This window comes from Trichechus manatus, unplaced genomic scaffold, assembly GCF_000243295.1.
Source record: "Trichechus manatus latirostris isolate Lorelei unplaced genomic scaffold, TriManLat1.0 scaffold00017, whole genome shotgun sequence".
Taxonomy (NCBI): domain Eukaryota; kingdom Metazoa; phylum Chordata; class Mammalia; order Sirenia; family Trichechidae; genus Trichechus; species Trichechus manatus.
In genome coordinates this window covers 19,249,724-19,258,319 of record NW_004443953.1, presented here as the reverse complement: position 1 = coordinate 19,258,319, position 8,596 = coordinate 19,249,724, and the positions used below count along the sequence as shown (strand labels likewise).

The 8,596-nt window shown below is 43.9% G+C and overlaps 2 protein-coding genes across 5 annotated transcripts in view; one reads left to right on the top strand and one right to left on the bottom strand.

Annotated features, from left to right (window-relative positions):
• CDC40 (cell division cycle 40) overlaps nt 1-5,653 on the bottom strand; it is a 58,111-nt gene extending 52,458 nt beyond the window's left edge. For all 3 annotated transcript variants that reach the window (XM_004372462.2, XM_023727649.1, XM_023727650.1), the window contains exon 1: nt 5,444-5,653. In XM_004372462.2, coding sequence (XP_004372519.1) covers nt 5,444-5,632 — 189 coding nt within the window. In that variant the 5' untranslated portion in view covers nt 5,633-5,653. The remainder of the gene's footprint in view (nt 1-5,443) is intronic.
• A 419-nt stretch (nt 5,654-6,072) lies between these two features.
• WASF1 (WASP family member 1) overlaps nt 6,073-8,596 on the top strand; it is a 100,914-nt gene continuing 98,390 nt past the window's right edge. Inside the window, exons 1-2 of one of the 2 annotated variants that reach the window (XM_004372461.1) lie at nt 6,073-6,643; nt 7,365-7,507. The gene's annotated coding sequence lies outside the window, so the exon portion shown is untranslated. The remainder of the gene's footprint in view (nt 6,644-7,364; nt 7,508-8,596) is intronic. The other variant, XM_004372460.1, reaches the window with a different exon arrangement.

The window sequence follows — 8,596 nt, the reverse complement described above, 5'->3', positions numbered from 1 at the left end:
GGGAATGTAAAATGGTACAACCACTTTGGAAATCAATTTGGTGCTTCCTTAAAAAACTAGAAATAGAAATACCATACGATCCAGCAATCCCACTCCTTGGAATAAATCCTAGAGAAATAAAAGCCGTCACACAAATAGGTATATGCACACCCATGTTCACTGCAGCACTGTTCATGATAGTGAAAAGATGGAAACAACCTAGGTGCCCATCAACGGATTAACGGATAAACAAATTATGGTATATTCACACAATGGAATACTACACAACAATAAAGAACAACAGTGAATCTGTGAAACATAACATGGAGGAATCTGGGGGGCATTATGCTGAGTGAATTTAGTCAGTCACAGAAAGACAAATATTGCATAAGACCACGATTATAAGAACTCAAGAAAAGGTTTAAACACAGAAGAAAACATTATTTGATGGTTATGAGGGTGGGGAGGGAGGGTGAGGGTTATTCACTGACTAGATAGTAGACAAGAATTATCTTAGGTGAAGGGAAGGACAGTACACACTACAGGGGCAGTCAGCACAACTGGACTAAACCAAATCTCAGAAGTTTCCTGAATATTATCAAACCCTTCGAGGGACAGAGTAGCAGGGGTGGAGGTCTGGGGACCATGCTTTCAGGGGACATCTAGGTCAACTAGCATAACAAAGTTTATTAAGAAAATGTTCTGCATTCTACTGTGGTGAGTGGCATCTGGGGTCTTGAAAGTTAGCAAACGGCCATCTAGGATACATCAATTGGTCCCAACCACCTGGAGTAAAGAAAAATGAAGAACACCAAAGACACAAGGAAAGTATTAGCTCAAGAGACAGAAAGGGCTACATAAATCAGAGACTTCGTCAGCCTGAGACTAGAAGAACTAGATGATTGTGCCCCACTACTATCAATGACCGCCTGACAGAGAACACAACAGAGAGTCCCTGATGGAGTAGGAGAAAGGTGGGGTGCAGAACTCAAATTCTAGTAAAAAGACTAGACTTAATGGTCTGAGACTAGAGGAACCCCAGAAAGCATGGCCCCTGGACTCTATGTCAACCCCAAACTAAAACTATTCCTGAGGCCAACTCTTCAGACAAACATTGGACTGGAGTATGGGACATAAAATAATACTTGTGAAGAGTGCGCTTCTTAGCTCAAACAGATACATGACACTAAATGGGCAGCTTCTGGCCAGAGGTGAGATGAGAAGGCAGAGAAGATTAGGAGCTGGTTGAATGGATGCAGGAAATCAGGGGTAGAAAGGAGGAGTGTGCTGTCACAGTATAGGGAGAGCAGTTGAGGTCACATAACAGTGTATGTATAAATTTTTGTGTGAGAGACTAACTTGAAATGCAAACTTTCACTTAAATTACAGGAATAAAAAAAAAAACAAAAAACATTGCATAAATTTATTTTCTGCAGAAATGCTTTCTATTAGCTACCAATTACTGAAATGCAGATCAATATATTTGCATGCTTCACATCTGCTCCCTTGGTCCTTTTCCTATCATTACATTCCTATTATCACATTAAAAAGTGTGTGTGTGTGTGTGTGTGTGTGTGTGTGTGTGTGCTGGTTCACAAACCAGCAATGCCCCTTTTCTTTCACCAGAGAACCCCGACCCTTGGGGAGTTAATATAAAACTGTCAAGAGGTTCAGAAGGAATGGGTTCTAGCCTCAGCTCTGCTTCTAATGAACCTTGGGCAACTTATGCAACCTCTTCTTCTGGATTTTCTTATTTATAATAAAAAGTGATTGAACTAAGTGAGCTCTAGAGACCCTCCCGATTCTAAAAGTCTAATGCTTTTATGAGATCTTTTTTTTTCCCCCACTTATTCTTTTATTCATTCTTTCACCAAATAAATTTCCCTTAACTTTGTGTACCTGGAGACATGAAAATAAATATACCCAACAATCTCTGGTCCCCAGGGTCTCAGAGTCCAGGGGAAGAAAAAAGTTAACAAACCACAGCAACGTGGCAAGTGCTACAACTGAGGTATGAAAAAGGGACTATGGTACACAGAAGACAAAACATGCACACTGAGATTCTAAGGACAACAGTCTGGAGTGGAGAAAAGGGGACATAAAGCAATGGATTTCTAGGCAGAGAGACTAGCATGGGCAAAATCTTGAGAGGGAAAAAAGAAAATTAGGCTTCTGGGGCTTTGTAAAGAGTTCAGCATGAAGGATGGCAGTCCTCATACCCTACACAAGGAACTTGGTTTTACCCAGTAGGCAAACATGGTGGCTTTGGGGAGGGATGAGACATGATGAAACTGGAATTTGGGAAGATCACTCTACGTGCACTGTGGAGCAAAGAATGTGGTATGGAACTGGGAGACAAGGAGGGAAGAGAAAGATCAGTTACGAGTTTATTATAATTGACCTGAAGAGAAATGATGAGAATCTGAACTAAAGACTGGCATCAGAAAAGAGATTTGACCTAGCTCAACTGGCATAACATAGTTTATAAAGAAAATGTTCTACATTCTTCTTTGCTGAGTAGCATCTGGGGTCTTAAAAGACTGAGAGAAGCCATCTAAGGTATTCCACTGGTCTCACCCCTTCAGGAGCTAGCAAGAAAACTAAAGACACAAGGGAAAGATTAGTCCAAGGGACTAATGGACCACAACTACCATGGCCCCACTTGACTGAGTCCAGTACAACTAGGTGGTGCCCAGCTACCACCACTGACTGCTCTGACAGGGATCACAACAGAGGCTCCCAGGCAGAGATGGAGAAAAATGTAGAATAAAATTCTAACTCACAAAAAAAGACCAGATTTACTGGCCTGACATACTTGGAGAAGCCCTGAGAGTTTGGCCCCTGGACACCCTTTTAGCTCAGTAATGAAGTCAATCCTGAGGTCATCCTTCATCGAAAGATTAGACAGGCCCATGACACAAAATGAGACGAAAGGGGCACACCAGGCCAGGGTAAGGACAAGAAGGCAGAAGGAATCAGGAAAGCTGGTAATAGGGAACCTAAGGTTGAGAAGGGAGAGTGTTGACATGTTGTGGGGTTGTTAACCAGTATCATAAAACAGTATGTGTACTAACTGTTTAATGAGAAGCTCATTTGTTCTGTAAACCTTCATCTGAAGTACAATAAAGAAAAAAAAGAGATTCGATAAGTATTAATAAGTTATGCTAACTGAAAGGTTGGAACCAGCCCAGCAGCTCTGTGGGAGAAAAGACCTGGCAATCTCCTTCCGTAAATATTACAGCTCAGGTCACATGGGATCGCTATGAGTTGGAATCGACTTGTCGATACAAAACAACAACAAATGAGTTACAATGGCCAGGTCTCATGATCCAAAAGTAGGGCTGAGAGAAAGAAAAGTCAAAAATAAGTCCTGGGAGAAATTAAGAGGATATGAAGAAGTGAGAACAGAGAGAAGGGACTGATTTGAGGAAAATTAATGAAGCAGAAATGTTAGTATCAGCTGAATGATGAGCTTCAGGGGTTGAGAAAGAAGGAAGAGAAAAGGACGATGGCTCTGTTCTTGGTTTGGACCCATGGGTGCGTTGTGGGGTCAGTAATGAAAATGGGAAAACAGGAAAAAACTAGATTTTTAGGAAAGAAAATGTATTAATATTTCAGCACATTGAATCTAGGGTGCCTGACAGCCATCCCGGGAAAGATGTTTGGTAAGATTCAGTCAAAAACTAAGGCACAGAATGCTTATGTAACTTATGCAAGGTTACCCTTTGGTAATTGCTAGAGACAGATTGGAATCCTGGCAGTCTTCACTCCACAGTCCATGTTAACCACTTCATAGTGTTCATCAGAGTATAGAGACAGAGGTTGAAATCATGGAACAGTACGTGGAGTGCAAGAAGGACTAAGGACAGAGTCTGGAGAAACACCAGTACTGAAAGGGAGGACAGATCCGGGACTCTGAAAACTGAAAATGGCCCCATGAAAGCCAAAGGGAGATAAAGTTTCAAGATCGAACAACTATTATTTCACAGTGTCACTTGATGCAGAGATTCCAGTCAGGTGACAGAATTTGACAATTAGAAGTCCACTGATTCTAGATCACTCAGGGAGAGTAGTTTCCCAAGAGGCTAGGGCCAGACTGTTTTGGTTGAGGAGAAAATGAGATGAAGTGAAAAGAGGGAGTGCAGACTCCTCTTCCAAAAAGCTAAGCTGTTAAAGGAGTGTCATCTCAGGAGGTTGCCGGAGGAGTATGAGTTTAAGGAGTTTTGTTTTAGATAGGAAGATTCTAAGCATTCTTTTATGCCAGATGTTTATTAATAAAAAATAAGATTCATTAAGTGGCTTACTAAAAACCCATAAAATACTTACTATACTAGACTTGGAAACACCTTAAATACAAAGGAATTTTTGCACACTGCCTCCCCTTCCTAGATCTTGAGCTTCTGATCCCCCCCATCAGGCTCTACTGGGTCCACATTGGTGGATGCTTTCACTGGACTCCTGCTACAAAGGTCTTTCTTCAGTTCTTCACACATTCTAAGCTCTTTGTCATCTCAAGGCTTGCCATCCCCTTTGCCTGGAACTCTTGCCTTAGCTTGCACATGGCTGGCTTCTTTTCATTCTTCAGGTCCAACCTTTTCAGAGAGACCTTCCCTGACCAACCTTTCTCAAGTCACACTCCTACCTTATTTTCTACCACAGTACTCTACTGCTTCTCTTCTGAAATCAGTCTATAACCACTTTATTTGCTCATTTTTTATTGTGTCTCTCCCACTAGAATGTATGCATGATGACTGCAAGGATGTCTGGCTTCTTCACCTCTGAATCTTCAGTCCTTAGAACAGTTCCTGGCAAATAACAATATGCTCCACAAATATCTGTTGGATGAACTTAATAACCGAACATCTCCCTCTATCACTTCCTCTATTGGGATCATGCATGCTGTTTCTTATATTCAAGATCTTTTCCTAATGTGTATTAACATACATAATCATGATAGCTAATATTTACTGAACTCTCACTGGGTACCATGCACTGTGCTATTAGCTTTATTTGTATCATTTCACTTAATCTTCAAAATAGTCCTCTCACATAGATAGGTACTTCGAAAATTATCTTCATTGTACAAACAAGGAAACGGGAGGTTGCACAACTTGCCCAAACTGACACATTCTAGTTTGGGCAGTTCTGATCTAGCATTAGTCATACTGAGATTGCACTTGCTCTATCCAGGCCACGTCCCAATCCATAAATTCAGATTTCACCACCACCCCTCCTTTTCCCGGTTGCTTTCTTAGGGCAGGAGATGAGGGCAGGAAACAGTGGAGGGTAGTCCCGAATTTTCAGTTCTCGGCTTCTCCCGAGGAAGACGCATATAGGGAGAAGAGATCCATCGTCAGCAATTTCTCTCTTAGTACTAAGGAGTGGTAACTCCAGGCCTAACAAGCCTTTGCGGCTGGCGGGTTTTGGACAAATCCTGCACCCCAGCAGCGGCCGAAATGCTTACCTTAACTGCCACCTCCGGAGCCGAGTCCACCGCCACTGTCAGAGAGGGCTTGGCCGAAGGCGATTTAGTCAAGTGCATGAGGGAATCGGCGGCTGGCAGCGAACACCGTCCACCCTCACTGTCCGAGTCCGATTCGGATCCTGAACCCGAACCATAGGAAGCAGCCAAAGCTGCAATTGCAGCCGACATGACGGCAACAAATCCTCTGCGGAGACCAGGCCCCGGAGGAAGAAGTAGCTCCCAGGTCCTGACAGATTACCATGGAACACATTATTTACTTCGCTTTGCTAAGAAATCATTTATAACATTTTAAAACAATAAATTAATTATTAGTAGAATTGATACAAGAAAGATAAGAATTTGGAAACACTTATCTGGAGAAACAGAGAAAATTAAATAGCTTATAGCTTTCAGGACCTAGTTGACTAAATCGAAGACTACGAGTTCCGGAATACCTTGAGGCCTCGAGGTCCTGACCCCCGGCATGCAGCGCGGCAGGAAGTGGCGAAAAGGTATAATGGGAAATGTAGTTTAGATTTAGAGGGCGGGGCGGGCCGGCCTCTCTTTGACCCCGCCCCTGAATAGATGGTTCATTCAATTGGCTATCATCTTCCCTCGTCCCCTCGCCAAGCACTGTTCTCTCCGTCCCCCTCCCCCAGACTGAGGATTGGGCAATACCATACAGCCTCAGGAAAGAGGGGAATAGCGATCGTTACCCCCCCACCCGCTGATAGGTGAGTGGGTGGAGGCTGAGTTTCCCGCAACGGCTACACCTGGGCACTGGAGACTGAAGAAGAACGTGAGAGTCTTAAGTTCGAAGACCTTTACGGGCGGGGAATAGTTCCTGGTGGGAAGGATGGGATGTTAGGTGGAGAGAGTCCAGCGGTCCCCCCTGCTTCTGGCGCGGGTCCCCTCGCCCGTTTGTGGAGCGTCGAGCGCGGGGAGGGGGCGGGTGGGGGGCGGCGGCGGTTCGCGGTGTTGTTCGCTGGCGCGTCGAGCACACGGTGAGTCCGGCGACCGGCGGACGCCGCAGGCGGCGGTCCCTGTGCCTCGTAGCCTTAGCCGCTGGCCGGAGCGGGTTCTACCCCGGAGCCCGACGTTCCTGGGGGCTCTAGGTGGAGTCTGGAGAGCTGAGGGGGACCGGCGGCCACCGTCGAAGCATGAAGAAGGGGTAAGCAAGAGCCCCCCTAAGATTTCACGGTGAGCGCGAGTCTCTCAGGAATTTCTTTTTTTTTTTTTTTTGAGGGTGAGGGATGCTAGGAGAGGAACTCCACCTCAGCGGCCGGAACAGAGAGAGAGGTGTGTATGGATCTCTAGCCCCGCAAAGGTTAAGGGGATGGGCGCGCCTCCCCCTGCGATGGTCCCCACCCCCATTCGTGGGTTTCCCGAGCTCTTGCTGCCCGCGCGCCCGCCAGCCGGGCTGGGTGCAGAGGGAGACGGAGGCGGGCGCGCCTGGGTCTCGGTTGCAGGGGCCGCCCTGGGGCTGCTCTAGGCGAAAAGACTGCGGGTCTCACCTGAGGTACCACCGCCGGAGCTCCCCTGCCCACCTGCACCCACCGCCTGCCCCCGTGCCTCCTCGCTTTGGGAGAGGCTGCAGCACCGAATTGGGGAGAAGCCCCTGCTAGCTCTACATGCCCGCGGCTCTGTAAAGCAAGCTTGTGCGTTTGCGTGTTTGCGCCGCGCGTCTGTGTCTACAGACAACGGTAAAGCGAGAGTGGGGAACCCTTTATTCGTTTTGAAGAGGATGCGAAGCGGGGCAGACGCCTCTGATGCCTGTTACGGGGGTGCCTCGGCCAGAGTTGAGGAGCTGCTCGCTCAGCTCCGATGTCGGCAGGACTCGCCCATTGTGCCACCCAGATAATTATTCAACTATGCAGCATCCATTGCACCTTTTCCCATTTTTCTTTTCCCCTTGCTACAGCATGCCCCCTAGCTTCGGCACTCTGACGCCTTCTCTTGCACTTGCGGATGATGAACTGAAATGATGAAAAGACAGCATTTCTGACCTGAACATTCACGACCTGTCTTATAACCGATTAATTAGTTAATCCCTAGGTACACTAGGTATTTTAACACGGCTCAATCTAATTCTATCCTTTTCTATATAAGATGTACATTGGATTATACTTTAATTTTTTTCTTCAGTGTTAAAAATTCACGTGGTAGTTAAGTCTTATTTTCGTTCAGCGGTTGGTTTATTGGTATTTCAGTTCGTCTTATGTAATGTACTTTAATTTGCATGTTAGGTAACTTACATTTTCTAATTGATGATAGCACTGTATTTATCTTAATTACAAGTGCAGTATTTATGAACACATGAACTCTTAAGAAACAGTTCTGCTGTATGCTCTAAGTTTCTTTTGGAAAAAATATTTTTGTTTATGTGCATTTTTGGATAAAGTACTTGATAAAAAATTTCTCAAATTTTGATTAAGAAAAGTTTTGTATTCATTTTTCAGTAGTGGAATATTTGATTGCTAATAGCCTCTAGTTGAATGAAAGGGAGGATTTAATATTTAAGATGGGGTTTTAACTGCCATATTGAACATTATTTAATTTACTTAAATTTTATTTTTTTTATTCAGTTCCTTTCCTTGACAATATTATACATTTGATTACTTGTTACAGAGGTTTCCCTCATTTTTCTAACTTCTGTCTACAACGATGGATAGGCTCCATTTTTGCATGATCTACCTGAAAGATGAAATATTTTTTGAAACTATAAGAAACAACTGTTGGTTACTTGATTACCATGTAAAAAAATATATACGTGTTGTTATTTAAAGATAAGTTGTTCGCTGCCCCAAAGTGTTTTATTTTTTTAATCCTCTCTTCCCAGCTCTCATTGTTTAAGCTTGTTGCATTAACCCTTAACCCTTTTGATAAAACAGAAATGTACATAGGTATTACAGAGGCAGTTGTTTTAAGGTACAGTAATTATTTTATGGCACTTGGAAGTGGCACATATATAGTAAAAGTTGATGGTGTAGGATCAGGTTATTAGTTAGGAAATGACCTTGCAGTTTACAAAATGGACACCTTTGTGCCTTGATTTCCTTATACGTAAATGAAGATAATACTGGTTTATGTCTGTAGATGGTATGAAGAAATAGTAAAGATGTTTTCTTAATACTTTTAAAGAATATTTGAATA